This window comes from Silene latifolia, chromosome 11 (genome assembly GCF_048544455.1).
Source record: "Silene latifolia isolate original U9 population chromosome 11, ASM4854445v1, whole genome shotgun sequence".
Classification (NCBI taxonomy): domain Eukaryota; kingdom Viridiplantae; phylum Streptophyta; class Magnoliopsida; order Caryophyllales; family Caryophyllaceae; genus Silene; species Silene latifolia.
In genome coordinates, this window is record NC_133536.1 from 169,683,232 (window position 1) to 169,700,211 (window position 16,980).

The following is a 16,980-nucleotide window of genomic DNA, read 5'->3' on the forward strand; positions in this document are numbered from 1 at the left end:
GTTTCCTAATCCTAGTTTAATTAGAATACCGTAAATCTGATTGTATTTTAATTATTATTAGTTTAATAACTTTCCTACTTAGTTTAGGAAATAAGTAGATGGCTTAATATGCAAGCTAAGGAATTAGATCTCGAGTCATATGTCTGACATCGAGTAGAATTAGGAAAGATAGCTTATTAGTCAAGTTAAGTAGGAGTATAAATAAGGACCGTGAATGACATTATTCAAACACGTGAGATTGAGAATTTTAATAGAAGTTTCCATTTTGAACTTTGTCTGATTAGGCTTGCGAGTTCGTACCTTGCGAGGCGGAGAGCTAGATTCACCATATTATCCATGTTACCATAGAATTTCACGAAAGTTACAATACAACAAACAAAATTCCGCTGCAAATCTACTAATTACGTCAATAAACATACACGAGTTTATCCTATCCTGAGAACGAATATTCTGTCGTACTGTTCAATCACGTCTGTTCAGTTTATTTTATATCAAATTGGTATCAGAGCAAGGTTCAGATTTATTCCTTAATAGTTCTGTCTTGGGACGTTGCTAATCACGGTTACAGATGGTGATGATGCTCCGAAAACATGGGAAGACGGTTATATCGAGCTAAAGATAGAGATGGCTCAGATGTCTTATGTGTTGAAGAACATAACAGCCATGTTAAAGGATATGGAGAAGAAAAAGAGTTCGGACAGTCCATCCGAATCTAAAGAAAGCGAGCAGCCAAAGGAAAAGTCGAGAAACAAGAACGATGATGATCGGGGTTTAAAACTCGATATTCCAGACTTTGATGGCGAGATGGATCCGGAAAAATTTATGGATTGGGTAAGACAAGCTGAAAGGGTGTTCGAATATAAAGAGTATGATGACAAGAAGTAATTTAAAGTTGCAATCTTGAAGCTTACAAAGTATGCACCTTTATGGTACGAGAATCTGAAAAAACAAAGAAAGAAAGAAGGTAAAGCAAAGATCGAATCTTGGCTGAAATTGAAGAAGCATCTCCTGAAACGGTTCGTGCCAAGTGACTATGAACAAGAAAACTACTTAAAGATCCAATCTTTCGAGAAAGAAAGAATGTCCATGACTGATTATATCAAATAATTCGAAAAGATGTCAATCGTGTACGATCTTGAGGAGAAAGAAGAGCTAAGAGTGGCGAGATTTGTCAAGAGCCTAACACCCGCGCTTGCTAAAAGAGTCGAGATCCAGAATTATGAAGGTTTTAATGATGTGTGCCGATTAGCATTAAAGTTCGAAAAACATGATAAGGCACGAAAACCGCATTCTTATTCGAAAGGGACTAGCTCTTATTCGATGCCAGCAACTAGCGAGTCCAAGGAGGTCCAAGCAGAAGACGTGAAGGACAAGAGAAAGAGCGTGATCGTTGAATCTAAGAGTGCTAGTGCAAGACAGTGTTTCAAGCGCCAAGGATATGGACACATAGCAAGTGAATGTCCACAAAAGAGAGCCCATACAGTACACGAGTTAAGCGAGATGGTACCTTGTTTTGTTCTACCAAACAGTCCAAAAGACTGTAAAATCCAGAACGAAGAAGCAAAAGAGGAAGGTGAGTCTATCACATACGATGTTGAACCAATGATGAGTGACGATGACCAACCAGAGACGGTGATTCGCAATCTGCATATTCACGCTAGTCCGTTCAAGGAGGAAAAGTTTGAGTCTTTCAATGATGCTATTGATGAGGATGAGCAACAGGTTGAAATGGGCTTGGTTGATGAACTAATTGTGAGTGAGCACGAGGTATTTTCGAATCTGTCCAAGGCTGAAACAATTGATGATAATCTGATATTGAGTAAGGCATTGTCACATGATAATAATTGTTCAAGCTTTCAAGATAAAGAACCTTATCAATCACCACTTGATAAATCGATTAACAAGAAGCTAGATGTTGAAAATTATCGGTGGCTGTTGGGTTTTGAGTTCGGTACTAGTAGATGCTCACGGTGAACTTACGAGCTCAGGCAAGTGCTATTTCAATTTTTCGTTACTTGTGCGAGGAGGGAGGCGGGGTGGAAGGCACAAGCACGAGTGGTGGGTCGAAGACCATAAAAGCCGCAAGAAGATTGCTACTAAGGAGGAAGTCGAAAAAATGTTAAGTAAGTCCGTCATTACAATTATGATCTAACTTGTGTGGTACGTTTTTTATCCCGTTGGCAGCATGCATGATCGAAATTTGAGGTCAAATTTAAAAACAAAAGAAGGAGAGTATGATACAGGAGCATACTCGGAAGATAAATCGAATGGTAGAGGGATTCGGGTTTGGTCCAACGGGCGTGATTATGCTAAAATGTGGTTCGCATTAAGACATCAAGAAGATCAAAACCGGTCACATAGCTGCTGGACACGGTTCCCTAGGCCAAGCAGGATACACGATTTCCTAAATCGTGTAGGATTAATTATTTATATTAATTTACTATTTTCGAATAAAGTTAGGAAAGCTAGATGTTTCCTAATCCTAGTTTAATTAGAATACCCTAAATCTGATTGTATTTTAATTATTATTAGTTTAATAACTTTCCTACTTAGTTTAGGAAATAAGTAGATGGCTTAATATGCAAGCTAAGTAATTAGATCTCGAGTCAGATGTCTGACATCGAGTAGAATTAGGAAAGATAGCTTATTAGTCAAGTTAAGTAGGAGTATAAATAAGGACCGTGAATGACATTATTCAAACACGTGAGATTGAGAATTTTAATAGAAGTTTCCATTTTGAACTTTGTCTGATTAGGCTTGCGAGTTCGTACCTTGCGAGGCGGAGAGCTAGATTCACCATATTATCCATGTTACCATAGAATTTCACGAAAGTTACAATACAACAAACAAAATTCCGCTGCAAATCTACTAATTACGTCAATAAACATACACGAGTTTATCCTATCCTGAGAACGAATATTCTGTCGTACTGTTCAATCACGTCTGTTCAGTTTATTTTATATCAAATTGGTATCAGAGCAAGGTTCAGATTTATTCCTTAATAGTTCTGTCTTGGGACGTTGCTAATCACGGTTACAGATGGTGATGATGCTCCGAAAACATGGGAAGACGGTTATATCGAGCTAAAGATAGAGATGGCTCAGATGTCTTATGTGTTGAAGAACATAACAGCCATGTTAAAGGATATGGAGAAGAAAAAGAGTTCGGACAGTCCATCCGAATCTAAAGAAAGCGAGCAGCCAAAGGAAAAGTCGAGAAACAAGAACGATGATGATCGGGGTTTAAAACTCGATATTCCAGACTTTGATGGCGAGATGGATCCGGAAAAATTTATGGATTGGGTAAGACAAGCTGAAAGGGTGTTCGAATATAAAGAGTATGATGACAAGAAGTAATTTAAAGTTGCAATCTTGAAGCTTACAAAGTATGCACCTTTATGGTACGAGAATCTGAAAAAAACAAAGAAAGAAAGAAGGTAAAGCAAAGATCGAATCTTGGCTGAAATTGAAGAAGCATCTCCTGAAACGGTTCGTGCCAAGTGACTATGAACAAGAAAACTACTTAAAGATCCAATCTTTCGAGAAAGAAAGAATGTCCATGACTGATTATATCAAATAATTCGAAAAGATGTCAATCGTGTACGATCTTGAGGAGAAAGAAGAGCTAAGAGTGGCGAGATTTGTCAAGAGCCTAACACCCGCGCTTGCTAAAAGAGTCGAGATCCAGAATTATGAAGGTTTTAATGATGTGTGCCGATTAGCATTAATGTTTGAAAAACATGATAAGGCACGAAAACCGCATTCTTATTCGAAAGGGACGAGCTCTTATTCGATGCCAGCAACTAGCGAGTCCAAGGAGGTCCAAGCAGAAGACGTGAAGGACAAGAGAAAGAGCGTGATCGTTGAATCTAAGAGTGCTAGTGCAAGACAGTGTTTCAAGCGCCAAGGATATGGACACATAGCAAGTGAATGTCCACAAAAGAGAGCCCATACAGTACACGAGTTAAGCGAGATGGTACCTTGTTTTGTTCTACCAAACAGTCCAAAAGACTGTAAAATCCAGAACGAAGAAGCAAAAGAGGAAGGTGAGTCTATCACATACGATGTTGAACCAATGATGAGTGACGATGACCAACCAGAGACGGTGATTCGCAATCTGCATATTCACGCTAGTCCGTTCAAGGAGGAAAAGTTTGAGTCTTTCAATGATGCTATTGATGAGGATGAGCAACAGGTTGAAATGGGCTTGGTTGATGAACTAATTGTGAGTGAGCACGAGGTATTTTCGAATCTGTCCAAGGCTGAAACAATTGATGATAATCTGATATTGAGTAAGGCATTGTCACATGATAATAATTGTTCAAGCTTTCAAGATAAAGAACCTTATCAATCACCACTTGATAAATCGATTAACAAGAAGCTAGATGTTGAAAATTATCGGTGCTGTTGGGTTTTGAGTTCGGTACTAGTAGATGCTCACGGTGAACTTACGAGCTCAGGCAAGTGCTATTTCAATTTTTCGTTACTTGTGCGAGGAGGGAGGCGGGGTGGAAGGCACAAGCACGAGTGGTGGGTCGAAGACCATAAAAGCCGCAAGAAGATTGCTACTAAGGAGGAAGTCGAAAAAATGTTAAGTAAGTCCGTCATTACAATTATGATCTAACTTGTGTGGTACGTTTTTTATCCCGTTGGCAGCATGCATGATCGAAATTTGAGGTCAAATTTAAAAACAAAAGAAGGAGAGTATGATACAGGAGCATACTCGGAAGATAAATCGAATGGTAGAGGGATTCGGGTTTGGTCCAACGGGCGTGATTATGCTAAAATGTGGTTCGCATTAAGACATCAAGAAGATCAAAACCGGTCACATAGCTGCTGGACACGGTTCCTTAGGCCAAGCAGGATACACGATTTCCTAAATCGTGTAGGATTAATTATTTATATTAATTTACTATTTTCGAATAAAGTTAGGAAAGCTAGATGTTTCCTAATCCTAGTTTAATTAGAATACCCTAAATCTGATTGTATTTTAATTATTATTAGTTTAATAACTTTCCTAGTTAGTTTAGGAAATAAGTAGATGGCTTAATATGCAAGCTAAGTAATTAGATCTCGAGTCAGATGTCTGACATCGAGTAGAATTAGGAAAGATAGCTTATTAGTCAAGTTAAGTAGGAGTATAAATAAGGACCGTGAATGACATTGTTCAAACACGTGAGATTGAGAATTTTAATAGAAGTTTCCATTGTGAACTTTGTCTGATTAGGCTTGCGAGTTTAGTCTTTTAATGTTCCTTGCGAGATTGTTTGTGAGTGTTTCGAGTTCGTACCTTGCGAGGCGGAGACAATTTCATGAAAGCTACAATACAACAAACAAAATTCCGCTGCAAATCTACTAATTACGTCAATAAACATACACGAGTTTATCTTATCCTGAGAACGAACAGCCTGTCGTTCTGTTCAATCACGTCTGTTCAGATTATTTTATATCATACCATATATAAGAAATCTTAAACGGTTTCCCTCCAAACTTCATTTACTTACATAAGGAAAAAAATTCATTCCAAACTTTATTTACTTAAATAAAAAAAATAAATGAACATTAAACTATTACTTTTTCATTAAAATATAACTTTTCATCAAATTAAAAAAAAAATTTTAATTAAAATAAATATACTAGTCTAAATACAAATTGCTAAACTTTGTTTGAGAATGATTTGTCGCATATTACTTCCTCTCTATTAAACAAAAATATAAACAATGATTATTAGATTCGTGGAAAGAAAAAAGCATTAAAACAAGTTTAGAAGTTTATAAAATTAAATTATTACTTTTGTGATTAAAAAATAATTAATATATAAATTTCATGATATTACTCAATTTTCTTAATTAATTTTACAGTTCAATTTTTTTTCTCATATAAAAATATAATGACGTGAAATATAAAAACTAATGATGTGTTAATTTAGGATGAATAAGTAATAAAAGAATAATAACTCTATAAACACCGCGCATTAATTGCCCGGGATCTACACTAGTTGTCAAGTAAATGAGTAGGTTATCGAGTAATTGGAATGGTAGATAAACGATTTAATAGATCAACTAGTTTAGACCTCGTGCAATAAATGCACGGCATATAGAGTTTTTAATTTTCAATAAATTTCTTATATAATACTGGTATCTTATTAATTGTTCATATTTCTCGTCATTGTTTATTAGTTGGAAAAAAAATATTGGAATTGAAAATTAATGAATGTGCTAAAATGTATTATACAGAAAATATTCTTATACCACAAAGCTAAAGATTCCAATTTATAAATTCTTTCAATTTTTTTGTTTTTTGCCACGAAAGTAATAATAGTGATTTACAGTTTTGTTTATATATAGTATGGGTCAAATCATTCTCAAATAATAGCATTTAAGAAATTTAACAATTTATAAATTTTTATAAATTTTATCTATATTTTAAATAAAAATATTACTCGTATAGTTTAAATTTTAGTGAAAATAATATAATTTGATGAAGAATTTAATTTTAATGAAAAGATAATAATTAATGAAATAAATCATAATTATTGTTTTCCTTGTTTAGTGAATGCTAAATTGTAAATTAACTTCCTTATTTAAGAAGATGTTTTTTGGAGGGAAAAGTATGAGAATAGCTATTCTTTTAGTAGATAGGAGATTAAGAAAACAGCATATCAAATACAATAAATAAGGTCATGGTATAGACTAGTGTTTAGAGTTCAAAGGTACACCATAAAATTTCAAAAATATAGGGATAAACCATAGAAAACCGAAAAACTCGAGAATATACAATAGAATATGCCATGAAAAAATTATATTCTTTTATGTCACTTAATGCAAGTTCACAAATTTACGGCTAAAACTAGACCGACTAATTTTGTCATTGTGGAGCTGGCAAAACCTGACCTGACCAGACCCGACCCGAATCACCAGACCCGACCGAAACTCGACCCGATAGAACCCGAAAATTAGGTAAACTGAAGCCGACCCGACCCGACCCGACCCGATAACCGATAGCAGGCTTATTTTTTCCAACCCGACTTGAATTGACTCGGCCCACCCGTGACATGATATTTTCTCAACTGGATAGATGACCCGATAATTAACTAGCTTAATAATGATGTAAATAAAATCAAATTGACATTTATCTGGATTATTTTCACCTAATACGACAATCAATACACCTACTCATTGTTTAAATATAAAATTACTATCTAAAACTAAATATATAAGATAATATATGCTGATAACTTGACCTGAAACTGACCCGCTAATGACCCGATCCGTCCCAACCCGAAAATGACTCGACATTAATCGAATCGACCCGAATCCATTACTGACCCGATATAACCTAAACCCGATATGAGCCAACCCGCTTTGACCCGATCCGTAATCAACCTGAATGCCACCTCTACATAGATCAATAGATCGCGTACGGGAAATTGAAAAGCATGCGTTACGATTTACATGTTTCCCACACTGTATTATTTTGGAACTATCTAAACCCATCCACCACCTTCTGGAACTTTTCCAACCCATTACACTTGTACGTCAATCACGAACACCCTAGAATCATCTCCCAAAATTCTTATCCCTCCCTAGAAACATCCATTTCATCTCTATAAATTCCCCCACACTCCCACTAATCTCACCAACAATCAACATCTCTTGAAAAACAATCACTCTCAAGATTTCAGACTAATTCCTCAACAAACACAAAGAAATGGATTTCAGAATGATGGGTTTCGACGCACCAATCCTCAACACAATCCAACACTTCCTCGAAACCGATGACTTCACTCCCGCCCAAAAACCCACCACTGGTGCTGAGTCCTATGTCCGCGACGCTCGAGCCATGGCTCGCACAGCTGCGGACGTGAAAGAGCACCCGGACAAGTACGAGTTCATCATCGACATGCCGGGTCTCAAGAGCGGGGATATCAACGTCCTTGTTGAAGATGAAAACGTCCTGGTGATCAGCGGGGAGCGGAAGAGGGAAGAGGAGAAAGAAGGGGTTAAGTACTTGAGAATGGAGAGGAGGATTGGTAAGTTCATGAGGAAGTTTGCGTTGCCGGATAATGCTAACATGGAGGCTATTAATGCTGTTTGTCAAGATGGGGTTTTGGTTGTTACTGTTGAGAAATTGCCACCTCCTCAGCCTAAGAAACCAAGGACTATTCAAGTTCAGGTTGCTTGATTTCCTCAACTAATCATGTTCGTGTACTCAACTAATCATGTTTAATTTGTGATGTTTTGTATGGTTAATGATATGAGATTATGGGTTAGTGAGTTTAATAGCTTATGTATGGTATGGTATGGTATGGTATGGTATTGTAATAATTGGTTAGAGATAATCGGGAATGTAATGCGATAATCCGGTTTTATACAATCAAAATATGTTCTGTTTTTAGTGATTGGGAAATTAGCGCCAATCTCTTATGAACGGATGCAATCAATTGACAAGTCAACAGTAAAAGTAAATAAATGTAAGCAATATTAAGATGAGATTATTTAGGGTCAAATTCTGGTGTTTAACTTCCAAATCGGATGTAAAACACAGTAGTCAAATTTACTAGAATCCACTATATTTATATATTACTAGTATAACGTAACTATCCCGAATTCGAAACACACAATAATATAAGATAACAATCTCTAACCTTCAATATTAGCCAATGCAACTAATATAATCTCTAGAGTAACCTGTTAAATTATTGTATATAAAAACACCTGTTGTACTCCACCTTATCCTCAAACCCCGACTTTTTAGTCACTTTGTTTCCTTACATTGTGTGAGATACTTTTACCAAAGGAATTGCATCCTTTATATAGCATGTGAAAGTGTCTATAACTTAATACTATAAAGGCACTTCACGTTATCACAACAAATGAATTAAATCAATTCATTCATTTTCTGCATATTTTTACACAAATGAATTCACATTCATTTAACTCTAACATGTTACATGCGCATTGTAACATTTATCATTAAACTTAATTTTGTAACTTGTGTTGGATTAATTTACCCAACAAATCTCTCCCTGGCCTTCAACACAAGTGATAACCACCGAGGAATCAACCATTGGCCTTTTGAAATCAACAGCTGCACACCCGGGTTAATATTCGGTCCTCACCCTAACTCACTATCACGACCAATGCACCGCATATAGCCTAAACCCAGTCAGTGACGTTATTTAACTCCGGAGAGTAACCTCTTGCTCTCCACCTTTTTAGCATCAGGAATTTTACCTTTGCGCCCGTCTGTAACCTGAAAATAATCTACCTTCGTCGCCTCATCCGCGAACGAAACATGTGTACGACTTTTCCATTTCCAGCTATCATGTGAGGTTTTTATTACATGCCGACCCATATGGTATATAAACCACAACGTAACTCCCTCTTCATGAGGATCATAGAACCCTTAGTAACTTTCATTACTCCCCCATAAGTTTTACACCCATAATCTTCGGAGTCTAGTTGACTAAGTGAGATTAGATTCCACCGCAACTTTGGAACATAAGCAACCTTGTCCAAAGTGTGTACCACTCTATTTGACATTTTGAGTTATCAGCCAAACTCAACTTCCTAGCAACGCCTTCTTGGAGTTCATCAAAATTATCTTTTCGGGTGCAAACATGGTTGACACAACCAGAATCTAATATCCATTCTTCTTTGGATGACACGTCGTTCACATCCGTGACCGCAAATATGTCACTACTGAACGTCTGTCGCGTACCTGTCAAAAATAACCAACCGGCTCTAACTAATATAGCTAGGGAAGTCGGGTCGAATCCACAGAGAGGTAGGAAATTGTCTGCTAAAACTAGGTTCGTCAAGGTAACCAATTTGGGGGTTTGTAAAATGTGATTTCTAAACTAAGAGAATAAGGAAAAGAGAAATAAAAGGAAGGAGTTTAACAGATAATGGAGAATAGCTAAGACAAACGGTTCACCATAATCATCTGGTCGAGTAATCTAGGTCCCAGGTCAATGCAGTACGGTCTAAGGGGTAGCGAACGTCACCTTTCGGTCCTTAATTCACCCTAAAGTGTAAACAGTTTAACTTTCGCCCTCGCTGCAATACTCTATTGTTCGCTACTAGTCTGCCTCTTCCAACCTTTCGGTCCAGGTCAAGGTCCACTAAGAATAAGGGTCTAATTGCGTCGACTCAATTAGGCAATTACAATTAATTGTAGCATTTAAACAACAAAGACGGTACCAACATTAACCTAGTAAATCGATTACTCTCCCTTCATATTATGGATCCCTTATAGTCTTAGCATAGGAAATTAGCTACTCATAATCGTTGGATTAACAATTACAATAACCAAATAATTTAAACTAAGCATGATGAATAAACTATTAAGAGACTGATTGAACAATTATAAAGCAAAGAGAAAAGGATTTAAAAGCAGTAAATACGATTAAGAAATAAACTAGATTGATAATACCGAATCCGAGTAACAAATGTAGAGAATAGAAATCCAAAGAACAAAGTGTGAAGTAGCGATCGAAAAAATGTACGTAGTGAAGAGATAGGAGTAACGTGATGTTCTCCTCAGTCTTATACTGAAAAATCGTCTTAAACCTAATCTATGGACTAATTACAAAAGCCCATAAAAGATTAGGCGGAAATAAACTAAAAGCACACGAAAACCCCTCGATCGAGTAGAAAGATTACTCGATCGAACGCAAATCACTCGATCGAGCTAGAACAACCTCTCGATCGAGCACTGCTTGCAGAACTTCCTCGATCGACTCCTTAAACTGGTCGATCGACCAGTCTTGAGTGTGTAGAGCATTCGATCGAACAGTAACCACTCGATCGAGCTATTTAGGCGTGTTAGGACTTGAATTGCTTTCCAAACTCAGCTCATACGTCTTCCAATTGTTAGATTTCCAAGCTCCAGCTCCTTCTTTCCATGAATGCGTGCAATTGGGACAGTTAAGGCTCGATTTAGCTCCTCTATGGTCAATTCCTGCAAATTACAATAAACGGACCAAAGTAGAATATTCGGGGGCATTTGTAGCCAGATGCTACATAAAAAGCACAGAAATGCGTGTAAAAATGAGGTGAAAACCTTATATAAAAGACACGCATCAAATCTCCCCAAACCAAACCTTTGCTTGTCCCCAAGCAAATATGTATGCAACTAAGGGTGAACAATGGAACGGGACCAACGCATCAGCTACAAATCATCCACTAGAACCAGTTTAATGCAACAAAATGTCAGAATGGCAACTGAAAAGTGCAAACGAGTTAAATTAATGTTTCAAACTTACTGAACCGTCGACCTTGCAAGACTCAAAGATGTCGGACTCTCACGGGTCGCTCATCACTCAAAAACAGGCACAGGCGAGTATAACGTGAAAGATAGAAAAGAATCAGACACTCACCTAACTCGACCTATAAGAGCATGCATGCAGTTAACATGAATAAAGTCTCTACAACCGTACATATGCATTCCAACCATACTAATGATCAAGACACGTGCCGAGGACTTACATTTGGGTAAGTGAGGTAGTGGGTAAGAAGGGGCTAAAGTGAATTTGGATGTGTGGGGTTAATAGCCAGGCTAGCAACAACGGATCCAAAAATAGACTGCATCCCAACTTCGTACTCATAACAGCAAGATGAAACGGTGCAAAATTATGCACTAAGCTCACAAAACACCAAAAATCGTCAACTCCCCATAAAATATAAATAAGGCATGGGAGTGTGAAACATTGTGCAATTCTCATTCTTTTTTTTTTCATTTTTCATTTTTCCTTCATTTTCCATTTTTTCTTCTTTCTTTCGCACTTTTCGTTCTCCTTTTTTTTCCTTTTTTTTTTTTCTCAATTCAACATTTTTTCTTTCTTTCCCTTCAATCTTTCCACCATCTTCTGAAATCAGATAAAATAACCGTATTGCAATAAAACATTCCAAGAACTACTCGTTACTAGCTCAGCTAGGGTAGAAAGTATTATAGAAAGTAGTTGATCGGACAAAAAGGCAATTTGGCTATGTGAGGCTCATGGGTAGAATGAAATAAGGGGACTGCCTCTCCTAACACGCGTCACCATCCACAGACCGAATGCATACAGGTATTAAGAATACTAGACTCATGCTTATGCAAATTGATGTTACATGTCTTAGAGAGAGTACTACTCACATCCTAAATGAAACCGGTCATGAATGTCACCAGTTTAATAAGCTCTAACCTCAGAATGTAATGTAGCTTGCCGACATAATGAATCAAGTCTATTCGTTCAGATAAGGAAGAAACAAAAACTCGTAGATTATGCACATAATCACGCCAACTAAATGTCAAGGAAATGCAGGGCTCAAGTAAGGGTTCAAAGTAGCGTCAATGTTCAAACGTTCCGACTCAAATTAAACATGAAATTTTTTTGAAAATTTTTTGATTTATGAAACAAACAACGATGCATGCGAAAATAATAAAAATGGAGGCAGAAATGCAATGAAACATGCAGACACAGATATGGATGCATACCTCCCCAAACCAAACCGTACAATGCCCTCATTGTACTGAAAATAGGGAAAGTAATGCAAATTGAAAGGAAAAGGAGAAGCGGTGTCGGAAAACTTACAAAACGTCATAAGGAGGGACCTCCCCAAACCGACCATGAACATGGGAGGTCAAAGAATGTCAAGCAGTGGCTCCATAGACGTAAAGTAGCGGCTGGAAGTCAATACCCTTCGATCGAGCACTTGGAACAGCTCGATCGAATGTTTTGCAGCATGAGTGGACTCGATCGAGTGAAAGGCCATTCGATCGAGTAGACGTGGTATGGGTTTTGGTCGATCGAGGACTGTTATCACTCGATCGAGTGGAATCTCCCTCAAAAAGCGCTCGATCGAGCACACGATCTTTCGATCGAGTACTCTTACCTGCAAACACGCACTAAAAGCAAAGAAAATGCAGATGGAGTTCAAAATGCAGCATTCAAAGTTCAACGTATGCCTAAGAAAATTTAAATAGTTCAACAAAGGTATAATAAAACAGTCCGGGCTGCCTCCCGGAGAGCGCTGGTTTAAGAGGTCCCGCACGACCTTTCTGGCATCAATTTACTGGCGCGTCGAGCTCGTCGAAGCGCAAGACTTCGACACGATTATCCGCTTCACTCGCCTCGTGGTAATGCTTCACATATTGGCCATTCACCTTGAATCTATGACTCTCGGAATCTTCAAGCTCTACGGATCCAAATTTGGTAACAGCTGTCACCGTATATGGACCGCTCCATCTGGACTTCAGCTTGCCAGAAATAGTCTCAGCCGGGCATTAAACAACAAAGCACCTTCTGCCCGACATGAAATTCCCGAGGTAGGATTCTCTTGTCATGCCATCTCTTCGTCTTTTCCTTGTAAATGCGCGAGCTGTCATAGGCATTGAGCCTAAACTCCTCTAATTCATCTAGCTGCAAAAGACGATTCTGACCACACAATTTAGGATCATAATTAAGCTCACAAATTGCCCACCAGGCCTTACATTCCAGCTCAACAGGTAAGTGACACGATTTCCCATAAACTAACCTATAAGGTGATGCACCGATTGGTGTCTTAAAGGCAGTTCTATAAGCCCATAATGTGTTATCTAGCTTAAGACTCCAGTCTTTCCGTGATTTAGAAACTACCTTAGACAAGATCTCTTTCACTCACGATTAGAGACCTCTGCGACCACTAGTTTGGGGATGATACCCCAAACCACGCCGGTGTTGGACACCAACTCTAGACAGTATGGAAGTGAGTTTCTTTTCCTTAAAATGCATCCCCCCATCACTAATGACGACCCTAGGGACACCAAATCGGGGGAATATGATCTTTTTGAACATCTTTATCACGGTCTTACCATCACAATGAGGTGAAGCAATTGCCTCAACCCATTTTGACACATAGTCTACAACTACTAAGATGTACCTGTTACCTTTACTGGACGGGAACGGTCCTTGGAAATCAATGCCCCAGACATCGAAAACCTCAACCTCTAGGATGCCGTTTTGTGGCATCTCATGTCTCTTCGAAATATTCCCTGATCGTTGGCATGCATCACAAGTGAAACAAAAGACTTGGCGTCGGCAAAAACAAAGAAGGCCAAAAAAAAACCAGGATCAAGTACCTTAGCCACGGTGCGCGATGGACCGTGGTGACCACCATATGAAGAGGAGTGACAGCCTTCCAGGACTATTTTGGTCTCCCACTGCGGAATACACCGTCCGTAGAGACCGTCCTCGCACATTCCTTAAACAAGTAAGGATCGTCCCGGATACTTGCTTAGCGTTATACGACGCTTCTTTTTCTTGATGAGAAAGGTCAGGCGGCAGCTTGCCACTGACAACGAAGTTAGCTATATCTGCATACCAAGGTTCTTGGTCAACAATAGACGATATAACAGCAATTAAAGTATCGTCCGGAAAAGAATCATCAATAGGTAGAGAATCTTCCCCTTCTTGTCGCATCAGTCGCGACAAGTGATCAGCTACGACGTTCTCAGCTCCTTTCTTGTCCTTAATCTGCAAATCAAACTCCTGAAGGAGGAGTATCCATCTCAGTAGCCGTGGTTTTGCCTTCTTCTTAGCGAGGAGATGCCTCAAAGCTGCATGGTCAGTAAAAACAGTGACTTCTGACCCAACTAAATAAGTACGAAACTTCTCTAAGGCATAAACTACAACTAATGACTCCTTCTCGATGGTAGTGTACTTCACTTGAGCCTCATCCAGAGTTCGGCTCGCATAGTAAATAGCATTCAAGGCTTTGTCTTTCCTCTGGCCTAGCACCGCTCCTAGTGCATAGTCACTCGCGTCACACATGATCTCAAATGGCAAGTCCCAGTTGGGAGGCTGTATGATCGGCGCGGAGACTAAGGCCTGCTTTAACCTGTTGAAAGCAGAAAGACAAGCATCAGTGAACACAAAAGGGGCATCCTTAAGCAACAATTGTGTGAGTGGTTTAGCAATTTTGGAGAAATCCTTGGTAAACCGGCGATAAAAACCGGCGTGACCAAGGAAGCTCCGCACCCCCTTAACATTAACAGGAGGTGGTAATTGCTGAATCACTTCCACCTTTGCCTTGTCAACTTCTATTCCCCTATCAGAAACTAAGTGCCCTAAGACAACTCCCTCGTTGACCATAAAGTGGCACTTCTCCCAGTTTAGCACAAGATTAACCTCAATACAAATACGCAACACTTTCTCAAGGTTAGACAGACAGTTAGAAAAATCACTTCCATAAACACTGAAATCGTCCATAAAAACTTCCATGATAGACTCAATATACTCTGAAAATATCCCCATCATACACCTTTGGAAGGTGGCGGGGGCATTGCACAAACCAAAAGGCATTCTACGATACGCAAAAACGCCCTTAGGACAGGTAAATGTAGTCTTAGCCTGATCGTCCGGGTGGATAGGGATCTGAAAGAACCCTGAGTACCCGTCTAAATAGCAGAAAAATTTATGAGAAGCTAACCTTTCTACCATTTGATCAATAAAAGGAAGGGGAAAGTGATCTTTCTTAGTGGCGGCATTCACTGTCTCGTAGTCTATGCACATCCGCCAACCAAATCACTACTCGGGTGGGTATTAATTCATTCTTCTCATTCTTAACTACGTTGTCCCTCCTTTCTTCGGGACTACCCGTGGACTCACCCATTTAGAATTGCCGACGAATAAATAATACCGCATCCAAAGAACTTCATTACCTCGGCCATCACAACATCCTGCATCTTCCTCGGTTCGGCCCGCCGACCACTGCGGGGTTTGTGATCTTCCTCCAGCTCTATCCTGTGCATGCAAATATCGGGACTAATCCCCGTGATATCGTCCAATGAATAGCCCATTGCCTTCCTGTTTTTCTTAAGGACAGCTAACAAAGAGGTCAGCTGATCATCACTAAGCTTGGCACTAACAATGACTGGATATTGCTCTGTATTGTCTAAGAAAGCATATTTAAGATGAGAAGGGAGAGGTTTACGTTCCGGTACCTTTACCTCAATGGAGCAAAGAGTGCTGATCATTTGTTCCACCTGTTCTCCCTCATGCTCATCTAGATCATCGACAAGCAAATCCATCGCGGCGTCATCGTCATCTGGGCTATCTGCACACTCATCAAAAAGCATGAGAGCTTATAGTGGGTCCCTCATAAAAGAACCCGACCAGAAGTCATAAATAGACTCGTCAATGATATCGACCGAATAGCAAGTGTCCTCTATCATTGGGTGGGCTAAAGTGCTGGGCAAACTGAATGTGATAGCGTCATCCCCTACTGCAAGAGTCAGACGCCCTTGTCTGAAATCAATAACAACCCCAGCTGTACAAAGGAACGGTCTCCCTAAGATAATCTGGGTCCGAGTGTCCTCAGCTATATCCAAGACAATGAAGTCTACTGGGATGTAAAGCTTGCCTATTTTCACAGGCACGTCCTCTAAGACACCTAAAGGCCTCCTAACAGATCTATCAGCCATCTGTAGGGTAATGTTAGTCACTTTGAAGTGACTCTTCTTCAATTTCTTGCAAACAGGAAGGGGCATGACACTGACACTGGCACCTAAATCGCAAAGGGCCTTATCAATAACCATATTACCTATGACACAAGTAATAGAAAAGCTGCCCGGGTCTTTCATTTTTGGAGGGGCCTTATTTAACAGTAAATTACTAGACTCTTCCATAAATGAAATTGTCTCAAATTCGCTCAAATTCCTCTTACGCGTCACGATATCCTTCATAAACTTAGCGTAAGTGGGTACCTGAGTAACAAGTTCGGAAAAAGGGACAGTTACCTGGAGATTCTTCACGATGTCCACGAACTTACCGTACTGTTGCTCGATCTTTGCGTCCTTCAAACGACTCGGGAAGGGTACTCTGGTAGCGATGAGCGATCCTGCAACCTTTTCTTTACCCTTATCAATGCGTGACGTCTCCACAGCAGGGGAAGATGACACGGTGGCGGTATTAGATAGTAAATTAGAATTTCCGCCACTTGAAGTACTGGATCGA

The 16,980-nt window shown here is 39.1% G+C and overlaps 1 protein-coding gene across 1 annotated transcript; it reads left to right on the plus strand.

Annotated features, from left to right (window-relative positions):
* Window positions 1-7,442: 7,442 nt before the first annotated feature.
* Window positions 7,443-8,399, plus strand: LOC141612065 (17.1 kDa class II heat shock protein-like). The gene has a single exon (XM_074430765.1). The coding sequence runs from the start codon at window positions 7,710-7,712 to the stop codon at window positions 8,181-8,183; it is 474 nt and encodes a 157-aa protein (XP_074286866.1). The 5' UTR covers window positions 7,443-7,709; the 3' UTR covers window positions 8,184-8,399.
* Window positions 8,400-16,980: the final 8,581 nt, after the last annotated feature.

Coding starts and splice junctions, on each gene's coding strand:
- LOC141612065 (XM_074430765.1), top strand. CDS start 7,710: ATGGATTTCAGAATGATGGGTTTCGACGCACCAATCCTCAACACAATC.